Source organism: Numenius arquata, chromosome 26 (genome assembly GCF_964106895.1).
Source record: "Numenius arquata chromosome 26, bNumArq3.hap1.1, whole genome shotgun sequence".
Classification (NCBI taxonomy): Eukaryota; Metazoa; Chordata; class Aves; order Charadriiformes; family Scolopacidae; genus Numenius; species Numenius arquata.
Window position 1 is genome coordinate 5,927,028 of NC_133601.1, and position 16,138 is coordinate 5,943,165.

Below are 16,138 nucleotides of genomic sequence, written 5' to 3' on the forward strand. Positions count from 1 at the left end.
ACACCGTCAACTTTATAAACATATAAACGCAGAAAGTAGCCGCAACGAGGCGGTTTCACCGCAACCGATGGAATCAAGGCCGTCACGGTGGTCCCCCTGGGAAGGCTCTGACAGCACACGGGGGTCCCAGCCCCCACCCCCGCGAAGGGGCCTCGCACCGGGACAGAGTCGGCGGGGGCTCCGGTTATACAACGGCAGGAGTGGCGCCTCGGTCCCGGGGACCCCCCGGGCAGGGCCGGGCGCGGCCCAAGGTCACCGATCGCTGACAGAGCCCGGCCCCGGGGCCGCCCCCCTCTCCCGCCGCGGGCCGGTACCGGAGGTCCCCCCCCGCCTCCCGGGAGGGTCCGGAGCCGAGCCGGCCGCCCCCCCGCCCCTCACCATGGTGCCGCCGCCGCCGCCCAAGCTCCGGTCCCGAGTCCGCGCTGGAGCCGCCTCAGGAGCCGCCAGACAATAACCCGCCCGAGCGCGAGGAGGGAGCCCGGCCTGCCGCGGCAGTGACCAACCAATCAAAGAGTCCCATAGTCGTTTGAACATCCCACTACCACCAATCCCAGCGCCGCTTCTTGGCCCCTCGCTAGCTCCGCCCCGCGGCCCGTTTAACGGCTGTTTTTCCTTTGCACACGGCACGCAGGGGTGAGGGCGGGGGGGCGTGGCCGGCAGCTCCGAGCCGGTGGGTGGGGCAGCGGAGTGACGTGGCTTTCTACCGAATAGAAAGATCCGAGCGTCCTGCGGGAGGCGGGGCCGGGAAGACAGGCAACTGACCGAGCCAATGGGAGGAGAGGACCCTTTCCCGCCCATTCTTTGCCCCCGCCCCCCATGTTGTTTGTTTGCACTGAAGGGAGCGGGGGGGGGGAGAGTCAGGTTCCACCGTCGTTACCGGCGGGGCCTAAGCCCCCCGCGGCGGACAAGGTGTCTTCAGGGCCGTTCCCAGGTCCCGCCGCGCCTGTCCGCCCGTGGGCTGGGGTCTCCCCGAGCAGCGGGGCCCAGCTCCTGACAGACTCCCTAGGCCTCAGGGCCGATCCGCCGCTTCCCTCTGCCTCCCTCGGGGCAGCACGGAGCTTCCCGCGCGGCCCTGGCCCTGCCATCACCCCCGCGGCTGACTGAAGGGCCTGGGGCGTAGCCTGGAAAGGCTTAAAGCCGGTTGCAGCCCCAGCCGTGCTGCTGCCTGGCCCGGCTCGGTGCCCGGAGGAGGTGGCTGCTGGCGGGGCCGCACCCAGGTGAGGGGAATCCCTCCCAGGGGAGGCTGAGGCGCGGTGGTGGCTTGGGGGAGCGGATCCTTCGATTCCTTCCCTGTGTGTTTTTCAGGAAATGCAGAAATAAAGGTTGGTCCTGCCCCTGAGAAGAAGGGTAGTGAGGTGACACAGCCTGTCCCTGCTGTGCTGGGGGTGGGGGTTGGACTGGGGCTCAGGGCACGGGGGAGCACTGAGAGGCAAAAGGGACAGCAGGGATAAAATATGGCCAAAAACAGCCCCCAAAATTCCTGCTCTAGACTGTCATGGGGGGTGGTGTGATATGTGTGTGTTAGGGAACAGGGAGATAAAAACTGATGTCCCGTGATGAACCTGTTGCAGCATCAAACAGAACCCGAACTATGTGACAGGGTTAATTTTTTAGGAGACACTTTGAATTTTAGAGCACAAAGGGTAGATGGCAAACAGGAGCCTCTGAACAGGCCCTGGGACGGCGGAGCTCCCGCCTCGGGACGGTGGATGGAGCTCAGTGGAGCAGGTAGGGAGCTCCCAGCCGGGGGGGGGGGGGGGAGGAGGAGGAGGAAGGCACTGTTACTGTCCCCTCCAAGGCATCCTGGCCACCCCACCCTGTGCCTCAGTTTCTTTCCAGCACCAGGCAGGGGGCACTGGGCAGCCCCTGCCCCTTGCTGCAGCAGCCATAGGGGGGCTAAGGGGTGCACCCCCCCGGCCCCACAGCTGCTCCCACTCCCCCCCTGGCAGGGAATGCTGCCTGCACCTGCCCCAGTCAGCAACCACTACAGGCACCTGTGGCATTTCTGGGCCCCCCAGCTGTCCCTGCTGTTCCTCCCACAGCCCCCCAGCTGTCCCCGTGGCCCCCCCAGCTGTCCCCACTGCTCCCCCCACCACCTCCCAGCTCCCTCGGGGGGGGCTGGAGCAGCTGCCCACCCCGGCATCCAGGGGATGTGCAGGTCAGGGGCCCTGGGGACACTGGCCAGCAGCTCCTGGACCCCGCCGGGAGGGGACAAGAGCCCCCCAGGGCTGGGGTCAGGCCAGGCCCCGGCTGTGGCGCTGGCAGCAGGGCTGCGGTGCGGCGGCGGCTCATGCGCAGGCGGCTTCCGCTCGTGTCCTCAGATGAGCCCGTGCCCGCAGGGAGCCGCAGAGCTAAATGCGGCGAGGGCTGCGGCGCCTGCGTCACCGCACCGAGCGGGCTGCCGCGCTGCCGGCACCCGGCAGGGCTGGGCTGCACGCCACACACACGGAGGGGAACACGCCACGCGCACAGCAGCGAACACACCAGGCAGCCGTGTACATGCCTTGCACATGCCAGGCAGCCATGTGCATACAGTTTGCCGGGCTAGTCTGCACACGCCAGCGTGTCTGCATGAGCCGTGACACACACGTGTGGCACACCAAACCCTCCTCCCTCTCCACGGTGCCCATCCTGTACATCCCCATCTACCCCCCCCAGTGCCCCCGCAGCTCTGGGGACACCCCTGGGGACCCCATGTACCCCCCCCCACCAAGCCCTCAGGCTGTCTGGGTGCCACCCTAGAGCCCTGAGGGTCCCCAGGACACCCCAAGACACCCCCAAAACTCCACGGGGCCACCCCCCACCCTGCCCACCCCATCCTCGACACCGACACAGTGGCACCCCTGAGGCCCCCCCCCCCAGGGACGGCCGGGGACACCATCCCCCCCACACCCCAAAAGGAGCGAGACAGGGCCGGGCTGGGTTTTTCATTCACTTTTCCGCATACTTTTTATTTGTTACAAACATACAATTCTTTAAATATAGACTTGTAAAACTCCATTTGCAAAAATCTGCTACGGTAAGGAGTGCTCGCTAGCATGAGGAGTTCGTCACGTCGGGCGTCGTCTTTGCTAGTGGTAAAATCCAGGACCTGCCTTCGGCAACCGCCGGCCGCTCCCCGGCATCTCCCGAAGCCGCCCCGCCGGCCGCAGAGGAAGGGAGAGGGGGGGACAGGACCCCCCCCCGGGCGCCGGCAGCCCTGCGCTGGGCCGCCTAAAGTGCATGGTTTGCTTTATTTTTTGTTTTTCTTTCATTAAAAAAATAAGAGGAATAAAACTTTCTTCTTTCGTCAAGGTACTTCGGGGTGAACATTTTGGTCTCTCAGCAGATACCGGCTGAAGCCTCTCTCCTCCCGGCGGAGGATCCGGCGCTCGCCCACACCGATGTTTTACCACATGTCCAGCACGTTCCCACCTCCGCCGCCTGCCAGGAGAGCCGCCCACACCGGACCCGCTCTCGGCCGTGCTCCGAGGCCAGAAATCCTCCTGGCTCCCCGCCATTTCAAGGCCTCGACGCCACCGGCGACCCCAGCGAGACGCTGGTGCGGGGCTCCCGGCTCTCGCCCAGCACCGCCGCTGTGAGGAGCCGCCGACACCGTGTCTCTTCCCCAGTTGTTCCTCTCCCGTCTTGGCTCCATCCCGGCGCCTGGATTCGGGATCTCACGCCGACGCGCCGAACACCTGGCACAGGCGCCGCCGGCTCGACCGGCTCCGCGAGGAAGAGGAGGGCGACGGCGCCTGCGGCCGAGCCTCGCCCCACCAGGAACATCTCTCCCAGCACCCGCTGAGCCACCGCGGCGCCCGGCCGGTTCCCATTTCCCACCGGGAACCTGCTCCCGGCGCGCGGCGGCAAGTATCTGCTGAGAAATTCCTTGTGCATCAGCTCAAGTACCGTCATCACTCGCTCACGCTTCTTTTTTTTGTGTTTTTCTATTTTTTTTTCTATTTTTTTTTTTACCTTTTTTTTTCTTTTTTAAAAGAGAAGCCGGCGAGGGGTTGGGTTTTTATCTGACGCTCTCCCCAGCACGGCAGCCCCGGGGACCAGTCACCTCCCCCTGCACCGTCCCCCGCCAGCAGCGAGGGACCACCAGGGGATTCTCCTGCCCGTTACCCTAAAACGGCTGGAAACAAGACAGGATAATTCCCATTTTCTTCCATATTTTTCTCTTTTGGGGAAAAAATTGAAGCGGTTTTAACTTTTAACGGAGCCGCCCATGGCTCCTGGCCCGGATATCTTGGGGTATTTACATTGATTTTGGGGCGCTATACAAGATTTACAAGATTTCCTTATTTTTTTTTTTTGTACAGCGATAGTTGCGCTCTCTCAAACCGTCCCTTCTGGGGCAACAGAAATCTGGAAGCTCCAAGAATTTGGGATATTTTTTTGTCCCCCTTCCGGTTAAAAAGAAGAAGAAGAAAAAAAAAAAAAAGAATAAAAAGGCAATTTGCCAGTTTTCTACAGAATCCAAACCAAAAAAAAACCCCACCCCAACCAAATCTCATATATATACACACACACACAGATGTGTATATACATATATATATATATATATAAGGGAACAACCAAACCCTCCGACCTGCCCCACGCCCCGGCTGCAGGGAGGTGTTTTCGGCGACGACAAGGTCCGGTCCATGGCGAGATGTCGACGCCGGCAGAACCCGGCTCCGGTGAAACCGTTGTCCTCCTTTCCTCAGGAAAGACTCGGCAGCCGCCGGCTGAGCCAACTGGAAAAAAAAAACACCAACCCCCCCCAAAACTCACCAAAGAAACCCCAAAAAAAACCATCTTCCCCCTTGCAGAAACCACCCGAGTCCTCGCTCGTCCGCCCACCTCTCCGAATCACTCTCGCCGGTCGCTGGCAGGTGAAAAACCCTTTTTTGCTCGGATTTTTATCGCATTTTTTTTTTTTTTGGATGTTCTTTTTTGCAGGGAGATTTCTTCCCCCCGCATGCTCTGCTCTTCTCGCTCCTTTGCTGGAAGGTCAAATGGAGCTGCGGGAGGTTCCTGTACAGAGACACGTCGCTTCGCCGGCAGGAGAAAGGCTTCTGGTTGCCAAAGCCAACGCTGGGTCCTGGTTTTACGGTTTTATTTTATTTTATGTTTTTGGCGTTATTTGCCTTTTTCCTCTTCCACGTTATTTCCTAGGTGGCTATGGAGAGCCAAGCCGGGCCGGCGGCGACCCCAGAGTAGAAAGGTTTGGCCAAATCACTGCAATTCAGCCAAAAAAAAAAAAAAAAAAAAAAAACCAAACAAAAAAAAGAAATATATATATATTTTTTATATATATATATATATATATATGATCCTCTTCAAAAATAAAAGGAGAGGTACCGCCTGCATCTTTGCAACCGGCTCCCGGCAGCCCGATGCCGGCAAGTCCATCACCGCGGAGCCGTGGCGGCCGAGCGGTGGCCACCGTCTCCCCCGATCCGGAGCCGTCCGCGGCGTTTTTCATCGGTTAATTTTGTTGTTGTTGTTGTTGTTTTGTTTGGTTTTTTTTCTCCACGGCAAAGAACCGAAGGCGCGGCCAACGCCAAACCGAGAACGATGGGTGGATACAGCAGGACGTCACTGGAAAGAGCTGCCTTAGGGTACAAAATACAGTACGGACGCGGTTCGGACATCGAGATAAAAGACTATTGCTCCCGTGTGAGTGAGGAAACCCAGTCCTTTGCGACGGAGAAGAGTTAAAAACGGGATAAACGGAAGAAATGCGCCTTAAAAATCCCTTTAAAAAGAGCTACAGAGGCGGGGAAGGGTGGGATGAGGTTTGACGGACGGACGGACAGACGACGCCCCCCGGGGCTCTGCTGGGTTTTGGGGTGAGCGGGGGGACAGAGGTGGTGTCCTCCCCCGTCACCTCGCCAAGACAAGTCGCTGCCGGCCGTTCCTCGCTTCCCAATAAATACGGAGCGAGCGCAGAGAGGGAAGACGCCGGGATCCGCGAGAATAAATTAAAAGAGACGGGAGGGCAGGCGAGCACAGGCTCCCAGAAAATAGCGGGAAAAAACTTAATTTAAAAGAAAAAAAAAAAAAGAGTCCTAAAACTGGAGAAGGTGTCGGACAAAACCTGAAACTTTGGAATGAAGAGCGATGAACTGCACTCAGTTCAGAGTTCCTGGGATAATGGGGCTAAAAAAAAAACCAAACCCAAACCTTTCTGGAAAGGGCAAGATTGACCCAATTTAGCTAAAATCTTTTAAAAAAAAAAATTAAAAAAAAAAAAAAAGTCCATTTGAGAGTGGAAAAAACCATTTAATACGAGAGGTGATGGCTGGAGGGACCCCACTGGCTCTGGCAGGGCTGCCCAGGGCGGCAGAGCCAGCGCGGCCGGGTGGGAAAAACACAAAAAAGAGGCAAAAAAACCCCAATCCTCCCCCCTCCCCCCCCCAAAAAAAACCCCAAACCAACACCGAAGCCCCCAGCTTCTGGGGTGCGGAGTCCCGCCGGTGGTACCGAGCTGCTGGCGTGAGGTATTGAGGAAAGGCTGAAAAAACCAAGAAGAAAAAGGAAAAAAAGAGGAGAAAAAGGGCGGATTTTGGCGCCCAAGGGTCCCGGGAAGGAAACGGGGCCGGTGCGAAAGGGGAGATGGTGCGTCCTGTCGAGTTTTCCTTGTGCTTTGTGCCTGCGTGAACCTGCCTCTCCCTGCACCCCCCGGCCAAGGAGGGGAAAGGCTGGGGGGGGAAGGAATTAAAAAAAAAAAAAATCATCAAAACTGAGAAAATCTTCCTTAATCATCAGGAACCTGCCAGCGCTGGGTGCGGGTTCCAGTTCGGGCATCCAGAGGTTAGCAGTTTGCATCCCAAAAAAAAGGAAAAAAAACCCCAAAATATGGAAGGAGAAAGGGCAGGAAAAAAGAAGGGGGGGAAAAAAAAAAAAGGAAAATAAAGGAAAAAGTAGAAGACGAGAGCACGGACGTTGGTCCAGATATGGCCCCCCCGGCTCCCGAGAGCTCCCGCTCGCTGCCGCCGCCCCCCCCCGCCTGGCTCCTCTTCCGCTGGCCGGTGGGGGTCCGGCAGGGGTCTGCCGAGGGCCGGGTGCGCGGTGGCGACTCCGCGATGCTGGTTTCCGTGGGAGGGGGCACCGTGGCAGCGCTGGGAGGAGAGAGAGGATGCGGGTGTCCCCCCCCCCGCCACCCGCTGGCGGGCAGAGTCCTGGAGGGGACAGTGGTGGCGGGTGCGTGCGAGGATGCGGCCGGCGTCACGCCGGTTCCTCTCTCCGGCGGTGGGTTTTTTGAGGGGGGGGGGGGGGGAGGAGGAGGGGGCTGGAAGAAAGAGGGGGGGGTCCCAGGGGGTTGGATGTGGGGTGATGTGGGGAAGGGGGGGGGCCAGCGGCAGGGTTCAGGGCTCAGTCGTCATCCACGTCGTCGCCGTCGGAGTCGTCGCCGGCGCCGCTGCCGCTGCCGGGTCCCGGGGGTCCGGCGCGGCGGTCGTAGAGCTTGTCCCGCTGGCGCTCCTGGATGTCGCGCATCTCCTCGGCGTAACGGCAAAAGGCGCCCCCGAACTTGGCCCAGGCCTTGTACGGGACGGTGATGGCGTTGCGGTAGGACGGCTTCACCTCGCTCACCCGCAGGAAGACGCCGTACTTGTTGCACCCCACGTCGAAGAAGAAGCGCTTGGAGTCCACGGTGATGGAGGTGCCCTCGGGCAGCTCCCCGTAGAGCCCCCCGCCGCCCGGCCCACCGCCCCCGGGGCCACCCAGCTCGTCCTCCTCGCCCCCGTAGTCGTCGATGAGCTTGGCCAGGGCGTCGCGGAACTCGATCAGCCCCTGGGCGGGCAGGGCGATGGTCTGCCCGCTCTGCAGCCCTGGCGGGCCCCCGGCGAAGCCCCCCGGCCCCCCGGGACCGCGGTTGACGGTCTGGCGGATGCGGAGGAAGCGCCCGCGCTGGTTCTCCTTCAGGTCCAGGTAGTATTTGCGGTTCTCCCGCACCAGGAACTCGCTCTTGAGGGCGCGGCGGGGGCCGGGGCCGGCGCCGTCCTCGCCCGGCGGCCCGGCGGCCTGGGCCAGCTGCTCGGGGCTGGAGGGGCCCAGCTGGGCGTAGTGCTCGATGAAGTCGCCCAGGTAGTCGCGGAACTCGGCGGCCACCGCCATGGAGAGCGTGAGGCGGCTCTTGGACCCGCCCGCCCCCACCTCGGCGATCTTGAGGAACCGGCCCTTGGCGTTCTGCTTCACGTCCAGGTAGAACCGCTTGTTCTGGATGTCCAGCCGCTTCGAGGCCAGCTCCTGCGTCTCCTGCTCGGGCCCGGCCCCGCCGCCGCCGGACCCCCCGCCGGACCCGGCCCCGCCGCCGCCTCCGCCGCGGCCGGTCGCGAACCCGCCGCTGCCGCTGCCGCTGCCGCCGCGCTCGCTGCCGCTGTCCCCGTCCGCCATCTTGTCCGCCCGCGCCGCCCCGCGCCGCCCCGCTTCCGGCGCGCGGCCCCGCGCGCCCGCGCCCGCCCCTCTGCGACAGAGGGGTGACGTCACCGCCGCACTCACCCCTCCCCCCGCCCCGCCCGCCTCACGTGGGGCAGGCGGCCCCGCCCGCCGCGTCCCCGCGCGCCCTCTGCCGCCGCCGGGGCCCCGCCCCCCGGCTGTCAGTCACGGCCGCCGGCAGCTCCCATTGGCTGCACACGCAGGGGGCGGGGCGGTGCTGCCAAGAGCCCCGCCCCCTCCGGCCTGCCCGTGTGTGTATGACGTCACGGCCAGCCAGCTTGACGTCATCGATAACGTCAGCGGAGGGAGAGGCCACAGCAGGGATGCGGCAGCGGCAGAGTCCTCCCCTGAGACCTTCAGGGACCCCCCCCCGGGTCCCGCAGCGAGGCCCAGAGCCCCGCCCACTCGGGCCTGCAGGGCTGTGACGTCACGGCCGGCCCGCCCAGCGTCACTGATGGCATCAACGGGGGGTGGGGAGGGGACACAGCGGGGGCCCGGCAGCCTCTGGGGCCTCCACAGACCCCCCCAGGGACCTCCAGCATCTCCTGGGGCATCACGGGAGCCTCCAGGGCCCTCCTGGGGACCCTCTGGGGACCCCCTGTGCCCCCTCTGGGCCGGGCGGAGGCTGGGCCGCCCCGGCAGCACCTCCCAGCTGCCCCCCAAGGAAGGGTCCTGCCCCACGGAGCCAGTTCCTTGGGGACCCCCAGAGCCACCATCACCTGGGGAGGCTGGACACCACGTGCATCCACCGATGGCACTGCCGGGGCCACCTGGCGAGCGGTAAAAGCCACCCCAGGGCTGCGGGTGGCAGGGCCGAGGCGGCTGTGCCCCGTCAGCGGGACTGAGGAGGGACCAGGGGTCAGCAACGGGCCGTGGAGCTGGTGCCGGTGGTGTCTGTGAGCACGGGGACCTGTTTTGAGGCCCAGCATCTGCTTGGGAGGGACAGGAGCCACCTCACGGCTCCCGCTCAGCCTCACCCCAACCCTGGAAAGTGCTGGAGACCATCCCCAGGGGACGGGGATGACCGCAGGGGGTGACACAGCGGTGGCAGGCGAGGGGGCATCAGCAGACACGGACAGCTGGGACCTCAGGGGGACACCATGGTGGGACACCACCGCGGCCACATGGTGGAGCCACCCTGGAGGACAGTGTCCACTTGTAGCCCCCCTCAGGGCGCAGCACTGACCACTTGGGGGGACACCTCCTGGGGAGTGGGGGCTGTAATCCCCCTTGGGGGGTTGGGGGCTTCTTTTGAGGACAGGGTGGTGTCCACCAGCAGGTCTTTCTCCTGGAGTCCTCCAGCCAGGGGGACAGCGAGGCCCCCAACGGCTGCACCCCAGGAACCCCCAGAGCAGAGGAACAGGAAGAGTGGGACACACACACCCCGCCCCCCCACCAGAAAACTGTTCCAAGGTCATGAGCAACTCCTGGTCCCGGGGGACACCATTCCTGCCCCATGTCCCCTCCCTGCCTGTGAGGGCAATAATAGCTACGAGTTCACCCCCACGGGGGCTGCCCCCCACCCCACAGCACCCACCGATGCCGCACCCCCCCCACCCCACGGCGCAGAGAGAGTCAGGGTCTCCACACACAAACTCTTTATGGGGGACACACACAGTGGGGGCGGCTCAGCTCAGCCCAGACAATGCCCAGTGGGTGCTGGGGGGGTTGGTGTGACCCACAGATCAGCCCAGCGGGTGCCCGGGAGTTCCTCAGTGGGGCAGCTCGTGGGGGATGAGCTTGTAGTGGGCACCACAGGAGGGGCAGCGCTGGGCCTCCCCCTTGTGCAGCCAGAACCAGACCACGCAGCTGTTGTCCTCTTCACCTGGGGGAGGAAGAGGAGGGTGGGACGGGGGAAGGGAGGCAGGGGACACAAGGGGTGCCCACAGACAGACAGACAGACGGGGCTACAGGTGGATAGAGATGGGGAGGGGGGATGGCACACACACAGAGGGTGGGGACAGACACCGGGGGGGGACAACACGTAGGGACATGAAGAGGGGCACAGATGGGGGGACATGGGGACACAGACACAGGGGGAACGACACGGGGCGGGGGAGGACACAGACACGGGGGGGGACAACAGACACAGGGGGTGGAGATGGACAGGGCAATGACAGACAGGGGGGGACACAGACACACGGACACTGGGAGCAGGGGGACACAGACACCGGGCAGGGGGACGGACACAGACACACGGACACGGGGGGTGGAGATGGACAGGGCAATGACAGACACAGGAGGGGACACGGACACTGGGGGGGGGAATGACACACAGACACCGGGGGGGGGATACACTTACAGACGCAGCCCACGATGCGCTTGTTGGTGATGGAGGGGACGAGGTTGGGGTCCTCCTTGGTCCCCGCATAGCGCTTGGGCCGGAACATGCTGTAGGGGTCCTGGGGAGCATGAGGAGGGGGGTGAGTGTGGGGAGGGGGGCACCCCAAGCCCTTGCCCCCCAACAGATCCCATCCAATCCCCCATACCCTGCCCAACCCCCCCTCCAAGGACACCCTGCCCCTAGCACACCCCCCCCACCCCTCAGAATACCCCCCCATCCCCTCCCCCGTCACCCCCGGTGCCCAAGTCCCGCCACCCCCGAGCCCCGCCCCCGCTCATAACGCCCGCCCCCCCCCCCCCAGGCCGCCCCCCCCGCACTCACCAGGCCCTTGTTCATGGCCTCCATCACCTTCCGCTCCAGCCCCGTCGCCTGCTCCTCATCGGTGGCCAGGCCGCCTGCGGGGCACCGCCATCACATCAGGAGCCTGCCGCCCGCCCGCCCTCCCCCCCAACCCCGTTCCCCCTCCGCCGCCGCCGTCTCCCCGCTCCCGGTTCCCCCCCGGTCCCTCCCCAGGCTCACCGGGAACGGCGAGGCCGCGGGCGGGCGCGGCGCGGGAGGCGGCGGCGGGCAGCAGCCGCAGGGCCGCGCTCACCCGCAGTAACCTTGAGGCCATGGCGGCGGTGGCGGCTGGCGCTTCCGGGGACGGCGGCGGAAGCGGAAGTGGCGGGGCGGGGACTTGCGGCTGAGCCACGCCCCCGGGCCCGTGAGCGCGCCCCGCCCCCCGGGGCCCGCCCTCGCCCCGCCCTTAGCGACAGACCCCGCCCCTAGCTACAAGCCCCGCCCCCTCCCCGGTGGCCGGCCCCGCGGGGACTGACAGCGGGGGACGGGAACGATGTCCCCTGAGGCCATGGGGGTGTGACACCCCGGGGGGACAGGGATAGCCCGTGGGGGGACAAGGACACCCCAGGGGGACAGGGACAGTATCCCTGGGATCACGGGGATGGGACAACCCGGGGAGGACAGGGACGATGTCCTCAGGGCCTCCAGGACAGGGACATGCCGGGGGGATGGGGACAACCCTTGGGGGGGACAGGGACGATATCCCCAGGGGGCCAGGACATCCCGGGATGCTGGTGACAGATGTCCCCAGGACCACAGGGACATGACACCTCCGGTTGGATGGGGAGGGATGTCCCTGGGGCCTTGGGGACAGGGCCGTGCCAGGACACTGGGGACACAGGGACAGATGGCTGTGGGGACAAGGGGACATCGAGGGGGGGGGACAGGGACAGCCCCCCCGTCCCCCCTGCCTCAATGTCCCCGGGGATCCCTTCCCTCACCTGCTTACTCATCCTACCCCATCCCATGATGCTCGTTAGCTACCTCCTGCTAATTAACTGCCATTAACCCCCCCAGGGGCAGCGGGGGGGGGGGGAAGGGGGGGGAATTAGTGCCTGCCTCCTCCCGCGGTGTGGGGGGGTGGAGCCCCAAAACCACCTTTATTTCACCCAATTTTAAGGCCTGCGTTGGTTTTTCACCCGCTGGGGTGAAGGGGGCACCCATGGGTGCTGGGTGGGTTCCCCTGGGTGTGGGGGGGGTAAAAAAAGAGAAAAAAAAAAAAAAAGGAGAAAATATGGAAAAAAAAAATAAAAATAGGAATGGTGGGGGTGGCGAGGGGGGGCCGTGGGTGCGTGCCAAGGGAGGAGGGCAGGACGGACGGACGGACGGACGCAGGGACGGACGGCGCAGGCCGGCCCCGCGGCAGCACCCCAGCTTGCGGCAGGCACCCGGTGGCCAGCGGCTCCTTGCCCCCACCCCCGCACCCCGCTTTGGGGGCAGGGGGCGCGGGGACCCCCCCTCGGCAGCCATGGGCATCCAGGGCATGGAGCTCTGCGCCGTGGCCGTCGTCATCCTCCTCTTTATCGCCGTCCTCAAGCAGTTCGGCATCCTGGAGCCCATCTCCGCAGAAGGTAACCCCCTGTGTCCGTGTCCCCCCCCCCCGCCTTGATTAATTTTAATTAACTCATTGATCTCATTTATTTGCAGCCCCCCCACACACACCTCGGGGTATCCGGCATTGCCGCATCATGGCCCAGCCTTGCTCTGCCCTTCCCCAGGGGGCTGGGCTGGCCCTGCCCCCCGCCCAAACCCTCCTGAGGGGATGCTGGGGACCCCCCCGACCAACAGTGACCCCCAACTCCCCCCCTGAGGTGGGACTGGAGGACCCCCCCGACCCACACTGAGCCCCAAAACCCCCTGGAGACATGACACTGGGGACCCCCAAGTCCTGCATCGACTCCAAACCCCCCCCAAGATGGGACACCAGGGACCCTCAATCCCCACCGACCCCCCTGAGATGTGACACTGGGCCCCCCCAATACTCCCTCAACCCCCAATTTCCCCCTGAGACAGGACACTGGGGATCCCCAACATCCACTGACCTCTCAAACCCCTCCCAGAGGTGGGACACTGGGGCCCCCAATCCCCCACTGACCCCTGAGATGGGACACTGGGGCCCCCCAGTCCCAACCCCCCCAGCTCGGGGTTCACCGGGGGACCCCGGGGTTTTCGGGGCATCCCTACCGATGCGCCTCTCCCCAGCCCCACCTTCCCAATATCCCCGTCTCAGCACCGAGCGGCTCTGCAGGGGCTTCCCAAGCTGGAATTATTAATGAGCCATCATTTATTAATTACCTTCCGCCCGGCCGGGCGCGGGTGGAGGCAGCATTACGCGCGGCCGGGGTGAGAGGTTCCACGCCCCGGGAACACGCTGCCGGGGGGCGGACACAGGGAAACCCCCTGGGACCGGACGGCTTCTCCCTTGGGATGTGGAACCCGCAGCTTTTCCTCCCGGCATGGGGGGGTTGGGATCCGCCAGTGGGTGAGGGAGGGGGGCTGGTTTTAAGCAGGGTGGGGTGCAGGTTGGGAAGAGCCCGGGATGATGCGGGAAAGGCTGTGGGACCCACGGGGGGGTCTTTGCCGGCATCTCCCGGCAGACGGCGGCGATGCCGAGCTGGAGCTCTCGGCCGTCCGGCACCAACCGGAGGGGCTGGAGCGGCTGCTGGCGAGGACCAGGTTCACCAAGAAGGAGCTGCAGTCCCTCTACCGCGGCTTCAAGAGCGTGAGTGTCAGGGGACACCCCCGCCCCACCGCCGGTGCCAGGGGGGAATTTTGGCAGAGCCGGGAGGGTGATTTCAGCGGATCCAGGGTTCACCGGGCGCCCGCTCCCTTCCCCAGGAGTGTCCCAGCGGCCTGGTGGACGAGGAGACCTTCAAGCTCATCTACTCGCAGTTCTTCCCCCAAGGCGGTGAGTTGGGGACCCCCGAGGCCGGCGGTGGGGGTGCCGCTATCTGGAGAAAACGCCAAAAAGCTGATCCTGGCGCGTGGGCTTCACCGGCTCCCGCCTTCCTCCCCTCGCAGACGCCAGCACCTATGCACACTTCTTGTTCGATGCCTTCGACGCCGACCGCAACGGAGCTCTCTGCTTCCAGGTGAGGCTCCCAGCGCCGCTCCGGTGCCCAGCTTCTCCCTCCTGGCAAAGCCGTGCCGGCGCCGCGCTGCTCCGGCTGTACGCGTGGCTGTAAGTGTGCCCAGCGCTGTGATTCATCACATCCTCCTCGCCCGCGCGTGGTCGGGGATAAAAGCTCAGCCCAGCAGCGACGGCCAAAATCTTGGGGCTCCTCACCGGCAGGAGCCTGTGCCGGGATTGCTCCAGGCACTGCGGCAGGGGGGGCCGGCGCCGGCTTTACCCCAGTGATTAAAAATAGCTGTGAGCCAGAATAGAAACGGGATCAATAGGAACAAAATCCCCCGGGCATCCCACAATCGATGGCAGCGCCGCGGTGCCGGTGGAGGGGGACAAACAGCTGTGCTGGGGGGACAGGGGTCCGTCCCCGGGGGTGCTGGCAGTGCCCACGGGGTGTCCTCATTCGAGGCCGCGATCCCTCTGGCAGGATTTTGTCATCGGCCTCTCCATCTTGCTGCGGGGGACAGTGCACCAGAAGCTGAAGTGGGCTTTCAACCTCTACGACATTAATAAAGACGGCTACATCACCAAGGAGGTGACACAGGGAGCGGGGGATGAGCCTGGGGGGGCCAGGAGCATCGTAGGGGATGCCCACAGAGGGATGGGGGCAGTAGAAATGGGTGCCGGGGGATGAAGGTGCCCTCCTTTGGAGAGTTCTTGTCACCCTGTCTGCCCTCTGTCCCCTCCTAGGAAATGCTGGAGATCATGAAGTCCATCTATGACATGATGGGGCGCTGCATCCACCCTGCCCTGCGGGACAGCGCGCCTGCCGAGCACGTGGAGCTCTTCTTCCAGGTGACACTGTCCCATTTCGTCCCCTCCCAGCAGCCACCAACCCCCTCCCCGGCTGTCACGGGCTGGGGCTGCCGCCACCACCGGGGCCAGGGATGTCCCCGCTGAGCCCCTGCTGTTCCCTTGCAGAAGATGGATAGGAACGGTGATGGTGTTGTGACCTTTGAGGAGTTCCTGGAGACGTGCCAGAAGGTGAGCAGTGCTGAAGGGGTCTTCGGCATCGCCCCCATCCTCCTCCTCCTCACTGCCAGGCCTCTGAACCTGAGTTCCTCATCCCATCCCAAAGTAACATTCAGGGACGATCAGGGGACAACAGCTCCGGTGAGGGCAGGAGGGAGGGGACGAGCGGGACAGGGGCTCTGACCTCTCTCTCCCCCCTGTCCAGGACGAGGACATCATGAGCTCCATGCAGATCTTCGAGAACGTGATCTAGAACCTGGGACCGCCTGCTTGGCCCCGCCAGCGCCCGAGGGGGACTTTTTTTTCTACTATTTCAGACAAAATGAGAGGTTGGAAGAAAGAAGAAAAAAATCCACCTGGATCCCAGCACTCCAGTTACAAGAAGGAGAAGAGATAGGGGTGACTTTACCGGTTCATCCACCTGAGCCCCACCTGGCACAGTGCCTGGCAATGCCCGCCCCACCAACTGGACCCATCTTAGGGGGTAAACTTCCCCCGCAGTGGGGATCCCCCTGCCCCGGGCGGCACAGGAGCCCCCACCACAGCACCGAGCCGGGGAGGGGGTCTCCAGCACAGCTGCGAAATGGCAGCTCCCGACAGCCAACTGAAAGCACACAAACCTCCTTCCCCCTCCCCAACACAGCGCTTAAAGGGACCCAGGCCGCTCCCCACCTCCTGGCAGTACCAGGAGAGAGGGTTAATTTTCTAAATAAAACAAATAGCAATGATTTAGGGATGAAACATGCCGCCTGGGGAGCCAAGGGGGAAGCAACTGCTGCGCACAGCCCGGGGGGCTGGAGAGGGCGGCTCCGAGCCCGGGGTGGCAGCGGCAGAGGCGGCTTTGCTCTCCGGGAGGGTTATTTGGGCTATGTCTGCTTTTTTTCTCCTCACAAACTGGCCAGTGAGGCCCCGCCATGGCTCAGTCAGGCCCCTACCCTGGCCCC

The 16,138-nt window shown here is 63.9% G+C and overlaps 3 protein-coding genes across 3 annotated transcripts; 1 reads left to right on the plus strand and 2 right to left on the minus strand.

Annotated features, from left to right (window-relative positions):
- Positions 1-7,347: 7,347 nt before the first annotated feature.
- On the minus strand, positions 7,348-8,370 carry PURB (purine rich element binding protein B). The gene has a single exon (XM_074164308.1). The coding sequence runs from the start codon at positions 8,368-8,370 to the stop codon at positions 7,348-7,350; it is 1,023 nt and encodes a 340-aa protein (XP_074020409.1).
- A 1,624-nt stretch (positions 8,371-9,994) lies between these two features.
- On the minus strand, positions 9,995-11,400 carry COX5B (cytochrome c oxidase subunit 5B). Its single transcript, XM_074164320.1, has 4 exons — positions 11,276-11,400; positions 11,078-11,151; positions 10,715-10,814; positions 9,995-10,237 (listed from the first exon to the last, which is right to left on the minus strand). Exons 1-4 carry the CDS (start codon positions 11,367-11,369, stop codon positions 10,125-10,127), a joined length of 381 nt encoding a protein of 126 aa, XP_074020421.1. The 5' UTR covers positions 11,370-11,400; the 3' UTR covers positions 9,995-10,124.
- Positions 11,401-12,563: 1,163 nt separating this feature from the next.
- Positions 12,564-15,921, plus strand: KCNIP3 (potassium voltage-gated channel interacting protein 3). Its single transcript, XM_074164314.1, has 8 exons — positions 12,564-12,666; positions 13,693-13,817; positions 13,934-14,003; positions 14,117-14,187; positions 14,650-14,757; positions 14,913-15,017; positions 15,144-15,206; positions 15,400-15,921. The coding sequence occupies exons 1-8, from the start codon at positions 12,564-12,566 to the stop codon at positions 15,445-15,447; spliced, it is 693 nt and encodes a 230-aa protein (XP_074020415.1). The 3' UTR covers positions 15,448-15,921.
- Positions 15,922-16,138: the final 217 nt, after the last annotated feature.

Bases quoted from the DNA above. Each gene is read 5' to 3' on its own strand.
- COX5B (XM_074164320.1), bottom strand. From the start codon at position 11,369: ATGGCCTCAAGGTTACTGCGGGTGAGCGCGGCCCTGCGGCTGCTGCCC. The intron at 10,815-11,077 runs GTGAGTGCGGGG...CATGCTCCCCAG, and splicing joins AGGCCATGAACAAGGGCCTG to GACCCCTACAGCATGTTCCG. The intron at 10,238-10,714 runs GTAAGTGTATCC...TTCCTCCCCCAG, and splicing joins GCGCATCGTGGGCTGCGTCT to GTGAAGAGGACAACAGCTGC.
- PURB (XM_074164308.1), bottom strand. From the start codon at position 8,370: ATGGCGGACGGGGACAGCGGCAGCGAGCGCGGCGGCAGCGGCAGCGGC.
- KCNIP3 (XM_074164314.1), top strand. From the start codon at position 12,564: ATGGGCATCCAGGGCATGGAGCTCTGCGCCGTGGCCGTCGTCATCCTC. The intron at 14,188-14,649 runs GTGAGGCTCCCA...TCCCTCTGGCAG, and splicing joins ACGGAGCTCTCTGCTTCCAG to GATTTTGTCATCGGCCTCTC. The intron at 15,207-15,399 runs GTGAGCAGTGCT...CCCCCTGTCCAG, and splicing joins TCCTGGAGACGTGCCAGAAG to GACGAGGACATCATGAGCTC.